Consider the following 19,282-nt stretch of genomic DNA (forward strand, 5'->3'; position numbering starts at 1 on the left):
AGAATTATATCTGTGTTTTTTAAATTGTTAATTTCCATAGATTCTAACAAAGATAGCTTAAGGCCTTTATTTTGAATTTTAAGAATTTGAAATTCGTCATTAAAAGAATGATTATGATCTAGAAGGTGAAGTGCGTATGAAGAATCTGTTTATCTATTATTGAAAGCCCTTTTATGTTCTGCTATTCGTTTAAAGTTTGACCGATGTAAGTTTTTCGGCAGCCGCCACATTTAAGTTTGTATACACCACTGTGTAAGTTGTTGTTTGTTCTGAAAGCTGGTGTTATTCCTTTCTTTGTTATATGTTTGGCTATTTTTGTTGATATTTTGCCTGCATATGTAATCGAGCAGAAGGTACTTGGTTTTCTCTGGTGGTGGAAATACTAATTTCAGGGCTTTCTTGTGTAGTTTTTGATTTAAAATTTTATTAAAGGTTTGTTAGTTGTATCCATTGTTTACTGCTATTTGCTTAATGATATTTAGTTCTGTCTCAAAGTTGTATTTTGACATCGGAATTTCTGTTAATCTATGTGACAAACTGTGATATGCTGCCAGTTTATGCTGTGTGGGATGGAATAATGGATTGTGTATATTCGTGTCAGTATAGGTAGGTTTATGAAATATGGAGAAGTCATGTTTGTTTTTAAGTCTGATAATTTTTAAATCTAAAAAATTTATGCATTGATTTTGTTCTGTTTCCATTGTAAATTCACTAATATCAGACCAATTTTTATTACACTAACTAAGCAGGAAACTAACAGGCAACTTGACTAAATTTTATCGTATATTAATTCACTTCATAATTATATTGAATTTACAATAAAAACAGAAAAAAATCAATCCATAAATTTTTTAGATTTAAAAATTATCAGACTTAAAAACAAACACGACTTCTCCATATTTCATAAACCTACCTATACTGACACGACTATACACAATTCATTATTCTATCCTACACAGCATAAACTGGCAGCATATCACAGTTTGTCACATAGGTTAACAGCAATTCCGATGTCAAAATACAACTTTGAGACAGAATTAAATATCATTAAGCAAATAGCAGTAAACAATGGACACAATGAACAAACGACTAATAAAATTTTAAATGAAAAACTACACAAGAAAGCCCTGAAATTAGTATTTAAACCACCAGAGAAAACCCAGTACCTTCTGCTCGATTACATATGCAGGCAAAATATCAACAAAAATAGCCAAACATATAACAAAGAAAGGAATAACACCAGCTTTCAGAACAAACAACAACTTACACAGTGGTGTATACAAACTTAAATGTGGCGACTGCCGAAAAACTTACATCGGTCAAACTTTAAACGAATATCAGAGCATAAAAGGGCTTTTAATAATAGAAAAACAGATTCTACATACGCACTTCACCTTTTAGATCATAATCATTCTTTTAATGACGAATTTCGAAATTCTTCACATTCAAAATAAAGGCCTTAAGTTATCTTCGTTAGAATCTATGGAAATTACCAAATTAAAAAACACAGATATAATTCTGATTGACCAACTTGAGACAAACATTTCTCCCATCCTCAAGATATTTCATTAAATAATATAAAGTGTAAACGCATGCCAAATGTAGTGATAAGATGTTATAATAAATTTTGTGGAAGTGTGTTTTATTATTACATAAAATATTTTACCCTAACTCTATATCTCAGCTACAGTATATAAGTATATAATTAAAAAAAAACATTATCTATAAACCATACATATATTGCGAATTGATAAAGATTTGTAGTATAATTAATAATTAAAAATAATTTTGATCAAAAGTTAAGATAAAAATATTATACAAAAAAATTACTTACAGGAATGTTATAAGGCGAAAAATGGAAGCTGTGTTTCTGGGATTTGTTTCTTTGGCATTTCTTTTTGACGAATCCATATTGGATAAGGATAGTCAAAAACCATAAACATCTATTACGAAAATTTTTTAGTAGTTGTAAAATGTCTCGAGTTATATCCTTATCTGTCTTATCGGCGATAATCCACTCATGATATTATCGATACAAAGGTGTTGATTCGGCTAATAGAAAGGTTTACCGGGGCAGGTGTATTCATATAGTCGCCTCATATTTCGGTGAGACTGTGTAAAAATATATTTATCTGTAACAAAAGCAGGCAATAAAAATTAAAATAAAAGTACTCTACCAGGAGTAGTTATTAACTGCAAAATTATAAATGACTGAGATATATAATAATACAAAGTTTTAATATTCTCATCGATATTTACATTTAGATGAGCCTGGTAAAATATACTGGCGATCATAAAATCCGGGTCACCTTGAAAATCACCGTTATTTCATTTTTAACGAGCTTTATCGTAAATAATAAATAACACAAATACAAACTAATGCATGTTTCTGAGAATTGTTTTTTTTATTTAGAAATTACATCCGCATCCACCATAATGGTTATTAGCGGCGGCTACAGAATTACAAAATTATAGTTTATAAAATATTCCTATAGATTTTAAGAAATTTACGATATTAATAACAGGAAAATTAGTGCCTAATAAATTACTTTAACTGTTAGGTATGTTAAATGTACGACGAAAATTGGCAAATCTATGACATTCAATTAATAAATGGTTAACGGTTATTTGTACATTACATGTTTCACAAATAGGTGGATCACTTTTGGACAGTAAATATGAGTGAGTAAGTCTCGTGTGTCCAATTCGTAATCTAGTTATCACCAATTGTTCTCTTCTGTTCCTGGTTGAGGGTTTCCAAGCTGTAACGTCATTTTTAATTTGCTTCAGTGATGTTTGAGAAGATTGCCAGTCGTTTTTCCACTTGCACAAAACTCGATTTTTTATAAAAGCTTTTATATCACTCGCGGTATTTCGATTCTCGGCTTTTTGTATATCGGCACATTTAGCAATTTCTGAGCTCAGCTGAGAAAATCGAAAAGAAGGTTGAAAGACGAAATTGATATGTATCGCTTGGAGTAACGAATGCAGCACCTACTCCTTTATCACACTTAGATGCATCTGTAAAGATTTTATAGCAATGTTCGTAATGCTGACGGAGAATTAGATCTAGATTATTCTTCTATCTAGATGTGTTGAAAAACTTGAGATTGGGATTATTTGAGAAGTTCTTTTTTGAGAATACCATACCAATGGTTTTTGTAACCGAGAATTGAAAACCAGTATCGCGAGACCACTTTTCGAGTTTTTGTAAGAATGTTTGCAAAATTGTTGAAGTTAAATTAATATCTTTGCCTTTTACATAGACCACCATGTCATCTGCATATAAACGTGCTTTTAAAGGTTTTTTGAGGTTCTTGATTATGTCATTAATAGCAATTAAGAAAAGTGTAGGACTAATAATTGAGCCTTGAGGGATACCGTTTTCTTTCTCCTGCATTTCGGAATAGAAGTTGTTAACTCTTACACAAAAAGATCTGTTTTCTAGAAAGTTCTTAATAAAATGAAGGCAATTTCTACGAATGTTCCATGACTGTAACTTTTTTAAAATGTTGAATCTCCAACATGTATTAAATGCTTTTCTTAAGTCAAAAAATACTGCGATATAATGCTGTTTTGTTACCAGAGATTCGTGAATATCACTTTCCAGGTCTAATATGTTGTCTATCCCGGATCGGTTTTGTCGGAAACCATTTTGTTCGTTTATAAGTAAGTTCGAATATTCTAGATGTCAAATCAGCCTTGAGTTAATAATTGTTTCCTACCCATTAGTAGCTTGCCCATTGCACAAGTTAGGCTTATCGGTCTATAGGAATTCGGGTCTAGACGGGATTTTGAGAAATGGGAGAATGATAGATTTTGACCAAACAGATGGGTATTGGTGTCGCTGCCAAATGAAGTTAAATAATTGAAGCATGTAATTTTTAGCGGAAGTGGGTAGGTGCTTTAAGAAAATACTTGGGATATCGTCGGGCCCAGGACTTGTTTCTTTTAGATCGTTCAGTGAGTTGTTTAGTTCTTGTAACGTGAGAGGAGCGTTTAATGGAGTGTTATAGTTTTCTAAATAGAGGTTAGACCTTTCGGCCTCTAGTTTATTTTCCAGAAATACAAGGTCAAAATTTTCATTGGAGGACATTTCTCTGTAGCTTTTAGCTAATGTATTAACAATTTCAAGAGGAGAGGTGACAATTTGATTACCTATTTTGAGACTAGATATTGGGGATGACTCCTTTATACCAAAAATTTTACGTATTTTCTTCCATACTTCTCTTACAGGAGTGGAGCTGTTAATGCTGGAGACATATTGGGCCCAACTGGATTTTTTTGTTTGATTTATTAAACGTTGAGCTCTAGCCTTCATTTTTTTGTAGTTAATTTTATTTTCGAGTGTTTTATGCTTCTTAAATCTATTAAAAGCTGTTTTGCTGGCACGTACTGCTTCGTTACACTCCGAATTCCACCAAGGTAGAGGAACATGATTTTTAATGGGCTTTGTTTTGCCGATGAAGAGCTCCGCACTCTGCAGGATGACACTATTAAAAGTACCTAAAGAATCGTTTATATTATCATTCAGTATAAGACTCTCCAAAGCCTTATCTATATAATTTTCAAAATCGATCCACTTAGCCGAATTTATATTCCATTTGGGCAAGAAGGATATCGGGCAAGGCTGACCTGAGAGATTCTCAATGATAATAGGGTGATGGTCGCTACCATAAGTATACTCGAGAACATTCCAAGAGAGACGCGAAGCAAGACCTGGATCACAGAAGCTTAAATCTATCACGGAGGATTCTCCAGTGGTAGATGTTAAATCTTGTAGGTGAACCATCATTTAGAAAATTTAATTGAAGATCCTGCATTACCTTTTCTAAAAGTTTTCCTCTGTGATCAGTACGCTTAGAGCCCCAAATCAAGTTATGACAATTTAAAATCACCTACGATGATTCGAGGAGAGGGTATCTGTTCGATAAGGCTTTTTAAATCTTCATATGTAGCTGAAGAACTAGATGGAAGGTAAATGTTACAAATAAAAATTGGAACAGGAGCGGTGATCTCTATAACTATAGTTTCAATGTTACTATTGACAGGAAAAATATTTGCAACCAAGGATTTTTTGACAAGTGTCATAACACCACCTGAAGAGAAATTATTGTCATGTACTCTATCTTTTCTACAAATGTTAAAATATTTCGAATTATAGTTTTTTTGGGGGTTTAAATTTGTTTCTTGGAGACATATTATTTCGGTAGAGAATTCAGAAATAAGTTTTTGTAAGGTTGGAAGTCGATGGAAAAATCCATCTATATTCCATTGCAGTAGTTTAGTGAATGAACTGAAATTCCATTCTGTCTCCGGCTTCTGCAAGTAATGTAGCCTTTCTTAAATAATTTTAAAGTGTTTGTTTGTCCTTTTGTAGTGTATTGTGATGTACATTTATATGTTTATGACATTTTGTTCTTGTCGGATAGGCCGCAATTGACGAAATGCCCCTGAAGATGATCTAGGGATCGAAAGTACTTGGGCAAGATTAAATTAAACTGTGCTCGATATATGCCTTTTATCTGATCAAAGTTATAATACAATTCACTGCAATGGAATATAGATGGATTGTTCCATCGACTTCCAACCTTACAAAAACTTATTTCTGAATTCTCTACCGAAATAATATGTCTCCAAGAAACAAATTTAAACCCCCAAAAAAACTATAATTCGAAATATTTTAACATTTTTAGAAAAGATAGAGTACATGACAATAATTTCTCTTCAGGTGGTGTTATGACACTTGTCAAAAAATCCTTGGTTGCAAATATTTTTCCTGTCAATAGTAACATTGAAACTATAGTTATAGAGATCACCGCTCCTGTTCCAATTTTTATTTGTAACATTTACCTTCCATCTAGTTCTTCAGCTACATATGAAGATTTAAAAAGCCTTATCGAACAGATACCCTCTCCTCGAATCATCGTAGGTGATTTTAAATTGTCATAACTTGATTTGGGGCTCTAAGCGTACTGATCACAGAGGAAAACTTTTAGAAAAGGTAATGCAGGATCTTCAATTAAATTTTCTAAATGATGGTTCACCTACAAGATTTAACATCTACCACTGGAGAATCCTCCGTGATAGATTTAAGCTTCTGTGATCCAGGTCTTGCTTCGCGTCTCTCTTGGAATGTTCTCGAGTATACTTATGGTAGCGACCATCACCCTATTATCATTGAGAATCTCTCAGGTCAGCCTTGCCCGATATCCTTCTTGCCCAAATGGAATATAAATTCGGCTAAGTGGATCGATTTTGAAAATTATATAGATAAGGCTTTGGAGAGTCTTATACTGAATGATAATATAAACGATTCTTTAGGTACTTTTAATAGTGTCATCCTGCAGAGTGCGGAGCTCTTCATCGGCAAAACAAAGCCCATTAAAAATCATGTTCCTCTACCTTGGTGGAATTCGGAGTGTAACGAAGCAGTACGTGCCAGCAAAACAGCTTTTAATAGATTTAAGAAGCATAATACACTCGAAAATAAAATTAACTACAAAAAAATGAAGGCTAGAGCTCAACGTTTAATAAATCATTATTCTTTCTTCGGTTTGGAATGGTTCTTCCTATCTCAGTTCTTCAACATTATTGTCGTTGGATTTGAACGTGCTTTCTAAATGATCTGAAAATCGTTCTGCTTTCTGTTCGTTACTTCTAGCCCAGTTATCGTTTTCCAATTTGGTATGAGGAGAATGAATAATTGATCTTTTCTTTCTTTTTGTTGTCTTCCATAAAGAATTATCTATGTTTTGGTCAGCTGTTAAATTACTTAAAAAGGAATCAATTGTTGAATTTTTCATATATCTTCCTTTTTAGGTTTTGTGTAGTATTATTTAGACTAGTTTTGTCTTGTGAAGCTCCGTATTACTGCCATTTTTTTCTCAACTTTCGTTTTTCTACTATTAGATTTCTTTTGGATAGTTGTTACCTTTCGTTCTAGACGTAATTGTGCAAGTATTTTCCCAAGCTTCTTCTTCTTCTTTTGGCATCATAACCCTGGATGGGTCTTTGCCTGTCTGGCTATGTCCTTCCATTCATATCTCTCTTGTGCCCTTCTTCTCCATTGTCTTATGTTCATTGTTTTCAGGTCGTCTTCCACGTCATCCAACCATCTCGTTCTGGGCCTTCGTTTTTTTCGCCTTCCTATGGGCTTCCATTGTAACATTTTCTTTGTTGTTTTTGCATCGTTTTGTCTCTGCACATGTCCCAGCCATGACAGTCTTTGACTTTTCACAAATCTTACAATGTCATAACCTTCATTTAACTCATTAACCTCGTCGTTTCTCCTGATTCTCCATGTGCCATCTTCCTCTTGTACCGGGCCATATACTTTCCTCAGTATTTTTCTCTCGAATGTCCTGAGTTGGGCTTCATCTTTTTTCGTCATTACCCAAGTTTCGCATCCATAGGTTACTACGGGTCTAATCAGTGTTCTGTAAATAGTCATTTTGGTTCTTTTGTCTAATAATTTCGATGTCATCAATCTTTTATTAGCATAGTATTTTCCCAAGCTACCTGTTGGATATTTTTTATAAAAACTTCTAACTCACCATTAAGTTGCCTCATGTTTCTTAATGGCACAGCAAGATTAATTTTGTGTTCAAGGTTTATTTTGAAGCTCTCCCAGTCAGTTTTTTATTAGTCAATATTGGATCGAACTTTTTTTTGATCACTGTATCATAATTATTACTCATATTTAAAATTATCGGTGATTGATCAGAGTTCATGTTCCAGCCGTCATTGAATATCCAGATAGTTAGCTGAGATATTATTGTAAATAAAGCAATCTATCAGGTCTGAAATTTTATTTCTAATGGTAAGCCAACATGTTGGTCTACTAGTAGATATTATTAGTCAATATTGGATTGAACTCTTTTTTGATCACTATATCATAGTTATCACTCATAGTTAAAATTATTTCGGTGAGTGATCGCAGTTCACGTTCCAGCCGTCATTGATATCGAGATAGTTAGCTGAGATATGTTTGTAAATAAAGAAATCTATCAGGTCTGAAATTTTATTCCTAACGGTAGGCCAGTATGTCGGTCTACCAGTAGATATTACTTCACCCTTTTGTTCTTTCACAGCATACAATAGTTCTTTTCCTTTAGTTGTAGTTATCCTAAGCACCGGTGGATATTCTTTCCAATAAAGTCACCACCGATGATGTATCTTTTTTCTAAAGTCTTCATAAACTCTTTCTATTGTTCTCTTTTAATGGAGTATCTAGGAGGACAATATATTCATAATAAAATAAAGGTTTGTTTTAACATCGATGTATCGACAGCGACCGCGACCTCCATCGCACACATCCATGTATCTTCGGTATGTCCGTGCCCTTAGAAAAATAATGGTAATAGCAGGCAAATAATGAATCACAATAAATAAAAAAATTTATTTACATCTTGTACAGAAAAAATATAGTTTAATCTTGTATTCCTGAATGTTCAATCATTTTATAAAAAATACCACCTTGTTTTGTTCTCAAGGCTTGTGGAGTATCAAACTCTATAATTTCACCATGATCAACAACCATTATCTAAAAAATAATTCTAATTAATTAAAATTTTACAAATGAGCATGCTCTAGACTTAGGTATGCTGTATTTTATTGGGAATAAACACTACTTTTAACTGAAAATAAGATACATCATATACATGCTAAATATAATGTCAGGTACTGGCGCCAAATAAGACCAGTGTCTTCATAAAACCAATTGTAAATATTTTCTTAAGAGGTTAAGTGCCACCGTATTGAAAACTTTAATGTCTTCATTGGCGATCACTTTTTGTTAAAGTATTTATATTACTTTCTGTAACCTTCAAATCAAGATCTAACACTCTAAAATGAGAATTTTGGTTAAAATTTTATTTGTCAAAATGTGAGTCCACGTTGGAGTTTCGCGGCCACCAACAAGATTTTTATGACAAAATGACTATGAGAGCATAACGTAGCATCACGCATTTACTTGTCCATTCCTGTTGATAACGTTTCAGCAAATCTAACAAGCGAAGGCGCCGTAGGTCGCCGTGACTTGCGTTTTTCTTGTCAGTACTTAGATTAGAGCGGTACAATGCAGTCGTATGAGAAAGAGCAACAAAAACTTAAAAAATATTGGCAAGAAATTCTGTCAGATGAAGAATTGGATGTGTTTGGCGACACGTATCTTTAGGACTAGTACCAACCAACTAATTCTAGTGACAGTGAAAATGAATCGAGTACTCCGGAACAGAATGAAAAAAGAAAACTTGTGATCGGAAATACCAAACCGTTGGGACAAGATCACGGCGTCCACCAGTAAAAAAAAGAATGTTCGAATTTCGGAGAACATGTTAATGCTACTGTAAAATCTGTCATTGCCCAACATTCTGAAGTCTCTGAACAGGAAATTTTAGGTGAACCAATAGTATCTAATGCAATGAATGAAGCTTTCATACACAATTATACGAAAATTTCAGTATTTCACAAAATATTTTGTAGACGATGGTCTTTTATCCATGATGATAAATATCTAATTCATTTTGTTTAACTGATTTTGATTTTTTTTTATTTTTACGTCGAAGAAACAAATCGTTATACCCTGCAGTGTCAGGAAAGAAATCAGCCACAGAAACACCAGATAACCGTTTGCAGAAAATCGTTCCCTTGGTTAACAGACTGAAGAGTAAATTCAAGGCTGCGAGAAAAATTTGGGCAAATATTTACGTCGCGTCGGTGTGGAAAAATGCAACAACGCAAAAAAAATTAAAAAAAGAGGTTAGTCTTTGTATGTGGGTATATTTTATTTTATAAAAACCCTTAAAAGGGCAACATTAAAAGCACGAAAGTTTTCGGAACAACTGTTCCATCATCAGGTTAAAATACCTAAAATAAGTATAAACCATTTAATTACAGCAAACGTGGTTTAAAGTTTTGACTAAGGTTAAAGAAACAATAGAATGGTTATACTTACAGGTTACCATGCCTGAGCCACCAAAATATTTGGGTAAAAACCCTTTAAAATGAAATGTGTTACCAAAGATTGTACATGATGTTGATAATATTATATGATGTTTAATATTTTAATTAGATTTTACTTCAGGTAACATACACCCATGCTTAAGTGAGTTCCAGTGTCCGGAGAGTAAACCTCTTCAAACGGACTTCAGCTGGCAACTGATTGATAAGACACCTATGAACGGTGTCAAAAACAAAATGTCAATGAACCATGAAACAGTGTTAGTTAAACATTATATTACTACAGCCAAAAGATTAAAAAACTTTGATGATGTTAAAATGATAACAGCAATCCAGGTGTTGGGATTTAAAAATTTTTCTATAATTATTTAATATTGAATATAATAGATGTAAATTACTGGTGTTGTTGAAGGTCATGTTTAAGAGGATGACGTATGCATTAGGCAGCCTTAAACATGACCTTCAACAACACCAGTAATTTACATCTATTATATTCAATATTAAATAATTATAGAAAAATTTTTAAATCCCAACACCTGGATTGCTGTTATCATTTTAACATCATCAAAGTTTTTTAATCTTTTGGTTGTAGTAATATAATGTTTAACTAACACTGTTTCATGGTTCATTGACATTTTGTTTTTGACACCGTTCATAGGTGTCTTATCAATCAGTTGCCAGCTGAAGTCCGTTTGAAGAGGTTTACTCTCCGGACACTGGAACTCACTTAAGCATGGGTGTATGTTACCTGAAGTAAAATCTAATTAAAATATTAAGCATCATATAATATTATCAACATCATGTACAATCTTTGGTAACACATTTCATTTTAAAGGGTTTTTACCCAAATATTTTGGTGGCTCAGGCATGGTAACCTGTAAGTATAACCATTCTATTGTTTCTTTAACCTTAGTCAAAATTTTAAACCACGTTTGCTGTAATTAAATGGTTTATACTTATTTTAGGTATTTTAACCTGATGATGGAACAGTTGTTCCGAAAACGTTCGTGCTTTTAATGTTGCCCTTTTAAGGGTTTTTATAAAATAAAATATACCCACATACAAAGACTAACCTCTTTTGTTATACGTGGTATACAGCCAGCTACAGGAATTATTTTCCTTGTGGATTTTCAAAAAAAATTGTCCTGGATTTGAAGCAACTAAGATTTGGGGATTCAATGCAAATACTATTCCAGATGCTGCATTTGCCCCTAGTTATCTGACACAACGAGACATTGGAACAATCGCCGAAGATTTTTAAAAAAATCCTGTAACATAACCAGAAACTGAACCAGGGGAATTTCCTGTGCCCTTTTTAATTTAACCTGAACATGGATAAATAATAAAAAAAGTATAAACTAAAAAATGAATGATTTACAAAATATGCTGCACACAAAAAAAAACAAATTGCGTGGTTATAACAGCAAATCTACTATGGAAAGCGAAACGCCAAGGGACAGTTAAAAATGTAATTATCATTACAATAAATTGTGGCTTAACCCCATATAAATACAATATATAACTTATATAATATATGTTTACCTAAAATATACATATACAGTGCTAGTCAAAAGTCCGTTCCCACTCGTATCTTTTAAACGGTTTTTGTTATAATATTGAAATATGGAGAGGGGGGTAATAAACAGATGTAGATTTCTCAACTAGTCTTAACAGGTATTGTAATAGTGACAGATGACGTTACAGCGTCACTGTGACAGATAATCTTAAATGGGACTTTATGACAAGTAATACCTCGTTTGAAATGTGTTGAAAATACCTATTCAGTCATAATAATTTTTTTTGAGTTTAAGCTTATTTTGATGAATAAATTAAATAAATACTAAAATTGTAGCTTCTCATTTAATTAATAAATATTTAACAACCAGTTCTTATAGAAAGTTTTCAAAATGTGCTCCATCTACTTCCTGAGAGTAATGCATCCTGTTTATAAATTCTTTCCGTATTCGTTCAAATGTGTCGGGGAAATTGCCCTACATTCTTCAACAATTCGTTGTTTCAAAATGTCAATATTGTCGGGTGCTGTAGCGTAAACTTTAGATTTCAAGTAACCCTACAGAAAATCCTCCAGAATTTCAAGTATTAACGATTCAATTGCATTTTGTAAAATCTCCAGATACACTTCACCAGTTAAGTTAGTATTGAGATTAACAAGCCCAATGTGTGTCTATGTGATTTCCCAAAATACCTGCCCAAACATTTATTTTTTTTGGAATGATGTCTTTCACGAAAGACGTGAGGATTTGTGTCACTCCAATACCTCACATTGTCTGTGTTAACATTTCCATTGAGAGAAAAAGTACTTTCGTCACTAAAACAATTTGTTTTTTTTTAAATTTTTTAATTTTTTTTTTAATTTTTAATTTGTATGGATGAAATTTGTTTTCAGCCAACACTCGGTGTACTGTCTTTTGACTGATTCTACAGATAGATGCAACTTGGGCTGCAGAAGAAGTAGGGCCCACTACCATTTCTGCAATTATGTCTAAAAAATTTTTTGTCATCACTAATTGTTGGTCAAGCAGATCGTTTGACATCTTGAACAATACCTTTGTTTCAAATTCCGAAGAAGCTTCCTCGAATGAGCTCTCGATGTAGGGCAATGGGGGTACGTCTCATTAAAAAGACGTTCCGCTGCATGGAAATTATTTCCACATTCACCAATTATTTAACACAGCTACTACTTTGTCGGCTACAGTACGTACCATTGTGCCTTCGTAAAAATTTAAACATTAACTAAAAACAACTTGACTAAACTTGAATTGACTAAACTAAGCAGAAACAGAAACTAAATATTTAGGTATAAACGCTTTTGCAAACTAAAAACAACTAGAGAATTGACAAACGTCAACTTTTTTGACAAATAACCAAAGGCGGACGTCAGAATTTTTATTAATTAAATGCCAAACTAGACTTTTAGTAATTATTTAATTTATTTGTCAAAATCATCTTAAATCCAAACAAAATTAGTATGATTAAATAGGTATATTAAAATAATTGTAGTTTCGCATTTTATTCATAAATATTCTAACGTTCTCCTCTGGTTAATTGTCAAAAAAATTGACGTTGACGTAAAAAAAATTTTTTGAGAAGTAATCAGAGGCAAAGGTTTTAAGGTCCATTCGCTCAACTCGGGCATATTTTGACAGATTCATTGCTGGAAACCTACAACACAAAAGTTCCTAGCTCACAGTATTAACAGCTTAAATAAACTTTTATTACAGACTTCTTTCATTGAAAAAAGAAGAATTATTCTAAATAGTGAAAGTGTATACTAAACCTATAATATTTTGGGTAGTATATATTTAAAAAATATATTTCAGTTGTTATAATTTAACATAACTATTTATTATATGGTGCAAATAAATACATATTGATTGCCGGTAATTGATAACGTTATATTTTATTTACTATTTAGTTTGTTTACTATTAATATTGGCTACGAGCACGTGTGCTTGTTTGTATAGTAATTTCCAGCCACTTCTAGTCTGTCAAAAAGTAACTAACTTCGCAAAAAAAATAATTACTAAATTCACTAGACAGTTCGGACTGGAAATAGCGAACCGACTATAATATTTATTAATTAAATGCGGAACTGCAATTTTAGGATTTATTTATTTATTCATCAAAATGAGCTTAAACTGAAATAAAATTAGTATAGTTGAATAGGTATTTTGAATGCCTTTCAAACGAGGTATCACTTGCCATAAGGTCCTATTCAAAATTATCTGTCACAGTGGCACTGTAACGTCATCTGTCACTATTACGTCACTTCTTATGACTATTTAAGAAACCTACGTCTGTTTATTACCTCCCTCCAAATTTCACTTTTACAACAGTGGCGGCTTTTGAAGGTAGGCAGGATAGGCCGGGCCTACCCAATAATTTTAAGAGCTTTAAAATTAAAAAACATATATTCAAAAATTATATTAATACATGTAAATAACTTTTAAATGTACTAAATCACTCAATACATTAGCGTCCGTTAAAACAACTATATTATTACTAGCTGACCCGGCCACGCGTTGCTGTGGCTAAAGTTTTTGTTATATTACATTATAGTAAACAATCTAAGAGGAACAATAAGAGAACATCAGTCACGGAGTTCACTATGCTTTTTCACACAGATGGTATTTGTAAAAAAATATGGTGATCTCCTTATTTGACTTTCTACTACTATAACCCTTTAGTACAATGAAATTATTTACGAACAAAGACGAAAATGTTGATGTTGGTATACAAATTCACTGGATTGAGATTTGAAGGGGAAGTACGTTGAACACAATTAATTAAAATGTTCTTACACTTGATATTAAGCAGAAATCAATAGGTACAAAATAAATTTTGAAGGATATGGTAGAATCTGATGGTATCATCGGAATACGTGGCAGCAGGACCACATTTCCTTTAAACTTCCCAGCCAAAATGGTTGCTTCAAGAATGTTTCCGGTGATCTTTTTGATGACCAAACGCGTACCGTTACATGTTTGAGGTGGATTCAAATTACGGATTCAACGACATTCAAATTATAGATTTTAAATAATAATTTCAATAAGAATTGAAATACTAATCTGAAAAACTTGTTATCATAGCACATTGAAATAATAAGTGCTAAATATTTTTTAATAGAGGTTAAATAAAAACAATAAAAAAAATATTTGTACAACTATTGAAAAAGTGTAGGAAATTGTGTATCATTTTTGCATTGATATTTTAATTAAATTTTATAATTATGCGATAATACTTACATACATATATTCAAATTAAATTATAAAGTTTTGATCAATGAAGCACAAATAAGTAAAAAACAGGATTAATTTCACTGCATTATCTTCATTATAATATGAATTCAATTTACACTTCAGTCTAAGTAACACGTGGCCGGCTATGCTAACACCAAAAATTTAAAAAGTGGAAATAATTGAATTATACGATATTTCGTTCACTACAAAATAAATTTAATTAATTTTATAGCGTCAACAACACGTGGTAATTATGCTGTTAAAATGTAGCTTATATGACACGTTCGTAGATTTACCATAGCAGCGCCATCTATTGATTACTTACTCAACCCAGTCGAAAGGTATCGACATCTGTTAGAATCATTTGGAGTTAACAGATAATTCTGACTGTCAAATAATAACAGACAAATAATTAGCAATAAATTAAAATTGCGACTATAATTTGAGATTTAAACTATCCTATCTCTCAAGTTGGATCGAACTGCACATGGTGTGCGAATTTTATTATAATCGGTTAATTGGTTTAGGAGTCCATTGAAGACAAACATTGTGACACGAGATTTATATATATATTAAGATATTACCACAGAAAGCATCGAATCGTATTAAGGCATTTTAAATATCATTAATAGGCCCGACCGGAACTGGCCGACCTAGCTCACATAAGATCCCCATACAAAAAGCGTTAGAAGTAAGCAGCTTGCCGGATAACGATTTATATCGTCGTGTTTACGCTTGCTGTTTAGGCACCAGACGATCGGGCCAACGACGACAATCGTTGTCACTTGTAACGTAATTATCGAATTGTAATATAAATTTTCTTTTAAATTATGATAAAAAAATATGTAACATAATCTATAATTGTAACATATTTTTAAACAAACAACACAATTGCAAACAAGTACACGGTTGCCCAAATAAATTTTAAAAAATTCGTAAAATTGAAGAAAAAAATCACATTTGCGTGATTTCTGTATCGCCTGATTGTATGAAACTTATATGAGATTGTTTTATAACTGATACTTAAAAATGAGTTTTTATGGCGCTTTGCCAGGTTGCAGTAATAGTAATGTTTATAGTGAGTGTTTGGACATTGTTATTTCACTATTGGAATCGCCATTATCTAGAAGAATTGAAATTGGTAGAAAAAAAATTATTATGAATGAAAGGTCTACTCCAACTTAAGGTATTTTTAATTTCTCTTGGTATGATGTCTACAAATGGTTGTCTGGAAGTATTAGGAAAAACAGACTATATTTTTGGCTGTGTTTGAATTTTTCTAATAAGAAATGTGTATAGAACTGTAAAGGATACTTTGATTTAAAAAATATGTCTGCCTCCTTAAAAAAAATATTCCAGTTGAAAGGAACATTTAAGTAATTTCCTGTCCTTTAAGGATGTACAGAAGAGGGAGTTTTCTATTCGCGATTTGCTAGATGAAAAATCAAAAATCTCAAAAATTAGATACAACGCAGAAGTTAAAATGAACAGAGAAATCATTAAAAAATTAGTTAGGGAGGGGGGTCATAACCCCGTGACCCCTCCCTCTGGATCCGTCACTGATTACACATAGCTATATGTAATTTGCTGGCTTGGCCTACCCAAAATTTTACCACACCAGCCGCCACTGTTTTACAAGTATAACCGTTCAAAAGACACGAGGGGAGGAACGGACTTTTGACTAGCACTGTATATATGTACAAATTCTTACCCTATCACAATCCAACACAGTCTGTAGTTTATGAGCAATGGTTAGCACTGTACATTGTGAAAAATGGGTTTTAATTGTCGTTTGCAAGAGACTGCAAGTATCTGGATCCATATTGGAGGTAGCTTCATCCAAAACAATGATTTTATTTTTGCTGACCAACGATCTGGCCAAACATATCAGTTGGCGTTGTCCAGAACTAAAACAAAATATATATTTATATATCAAATATCCAAGCAAGGATTTATCAAATGCAAATAAAGACACGTGTTGGCCAAATCAACCATGAGTGCATTGAGAACACGTGTATGATCTGTTTTACTTATAATACAGTGTACAATGTAACTTAAAAAAAACAATCGGTATGACGTGTGTCGTGCATAAAGACTTTATTATTTGGATACTCGATTTGGATAATAAATATACGAAAACGTGGTTCAAATCAAGTTCAAAGTGTCAAGTGTATCAAGCTAAAAGAAAATTATATTAAAAAATAAATCCCCACTTTTCCAAAATTTTAATTTTTATTTTGTAGTATAAGTACTTATCGAATTGCCCTAGTATTGCGGTACTAAGGTATACTATTTTAAGACGAAAACTGATAAGTTTAGTTTAGAAAAACTAAATAAAATTGGTAAAGAAAAAAAACTTTATTGTCTCGTCAACCAAATTGACCAATATTCTTTAAAGCGTGTTTAGTAGTTCAGAAGGTCCTCTGCGACAGACTGATAAATATCTGTCAAAATTACAAAGCCTTATAAGATTACAAAGGCTATAAAAAATGTCAGTCATATAAATTATTTAAGATCCATGGCAGTTTTCTAACTCTCTACGAAAGAAACAGAATGTACCTTTAGCGATTCGGTATCGCAAAATGAGATTTAGCTACATACTGAAGTCTAAGTATTAAACATCCAAGTTATACAGACCAAAAAATCCAAAGACCTTTCTAGAAAAAATAGGAGATAAATACATAAAAGATAAAGCGTTATAGATACTAATTAGCAATTGTCAATATGCATACCAAAGTCAACAGACTTCTCGCTAGATTGATTTTAATATATTGCCCCCAAATTCATTGCAACAGTTTAGGAATGTCTCCTGTTAGTCAGTAATAAAAATGGTTATAATAAAATGACCATGACCATGACATATAATAAGATGCAGAAGGCAAGGAGAAACCACTGCATTAAAGACTTCTTGTAAGTATCTCTAGTACAATTATCATGGTGATAAAAAACTTTAAGATTCCGACTACTGATCATGAAAATCGGAATTCAAGATCCGGCAGGGAAGGTAAATCTAGCTCAAACCGTGAGGCCTTCCAGGTCGTTATCAAGAGAAATCCTCACGAACCAAACTACATTCTAGATGATGGATCTCTAAGAGTATTGCGAACAGCCATAAAGATAGGTACATGGAACGTTAGAACAATGTACGAGGCGGGAAAAATCTATAATGCCATTCAAGAAATGGAAAGACTTTCGACTAATATCATGGGAATAAGCGAAATGCGCTGGACAAATACGGGATACCGAGTTATCAAAGATCACAAAATATTCTACTCAGGAAATCTTAAGAACGAACATATAAATGGAGTGGGCCTAATTATGAATAATAAAATCGCCAACTGTGTCAGTCACTTTGTACCTGTATCAGAAAGGATGCTCTTAGTTCAGCTAAACACAACTCCCATAAAAACAAACATTATTCAAGTATACGCTCCTACAGCGGACGCCCCAGAAGAAATCATAGAAGAATTTTACAATGACCTTACTAATATTGTCAAAAGGATTCGGAAAAACGAAATAATACTAATAATGGGAGACTTTAATGCCAAAGTTGGCAAAGGACAAAGGAAATTTAGTGGGATCCTTTGGTCTAGGGGAACGAAATGAACGCGGAGACCGTTTGATTGAATTTGCAACTGAAGAACAGCTCGTAGTGACAAACACCTTTTATGATCTTCCTCCAAGACGACTATATACGTGGAAATCTCCCCAGGATACTCCAGATCACACAGTACGAAATCAAATAGACTACATTCTTATTAACAAACGATTTAGAAACTCTATAACATCTGTTAAAGCGTACCCGGGATCCGACATAAATTCGGACCACAATCCACTTATCGCCAAAATGAAACTTAGTTTAAAGAAAGTTCAAAGACCAAAAATTATGAAGTACGATATTAACCAACTGAAAAATAAAACAGTAAAGGAAAAGGTACAAAAACGCCTAAAAGAAAAAACGTGGGCTCGTACAGAAAAACCATGGGCCCGTACAGAAACAGATAACACAGATGTAGAACTAGAAAATTTGCACAAAGTAAGTCAAGAAATAACAGAGAAATACTTAAAACCTGAAAGAACAAATAAAAAGGAATGGATGGCGGAGGAGATTCTATGTATGATGGAAGACAGAAGAAACGCTAAAGATAATAAGAATTACTACAACAACATAAATAACGAAATAAAAAGGGCTATTAAAATAGCAAAAGAAAATTGGTTTAGCTCGAAGTGTACAGATATTGAGTCATTACAACAAAAACATGATTCATTTAACCTCCATAAAAAGATTAAAGAAGCGGCAGGCTTATATAAACACAAGAACACTGGATTCCTGATAGATAATCAGGGAAACATAGTACTGGAAATAGAGCATAAAAGAGATATTTGGATTAAATACGTAGAAAAAACTTTTGAAGATATACGAAGTAACACTGGTATTACAACAAACACCAATTGCGAATCTGGACCACCATTTACAGTCGAAGAAGTAAAATATGCCATCAAAAGCACCAAAGATGGTAAAGCAGTAGGCCCTGATAATTTTCACTTAGAATTCTTAA

The 19,282-nt window shown here is 32.7% G+C and overlaps 1 protein-coding gene across 1 annotated transcript in view; it reads right to left on the bottom strand.

Moving 5' to 3' along the window:
- Positions 1–8,381: 8,381 nt before the first annotated feature.
- Positions 8,382–19,282, bottom strand: part of LOC140449784 (ATP-binding cassette sub-family C member 4-like) — a 104,302-nt gene continuing 93,401 nt past the window's right edge. The window contains exons 13-14 of the mRNA XM_072543129.1: positions 16,435–16,630; positions 8,382–8,545 (exon numbers count right to left, since the gene is read on the bottom strand). Coding sequence (XP_072399230.1) covers positions 8,432–8,545; positions 16,435–16,630 — 310 coding nt within the window. The 3' untranslated portion in view covers positions 8,382–8,431. The remainder of the gene's footprint in view (positions 8,546–16,434; positions 16,631–19,282) is intronic.

The sequence above is a fragment of the Diabrotica undecimpunctata genome, chromosome 9 (assembly GCF_040954645.1).
Source record: "Diabrotica undecimpunctata isolate CICGRU chromosome 9, icDiaUnde3, whole genome shotgun sequence".
Taxonomy (NCBI): Eukaryota; Metazoa; Arthropoda; class Insecta; order Coleoptera; family Chrysomelidae; genus Diabrotica; species Diabrotica undecimpunctata.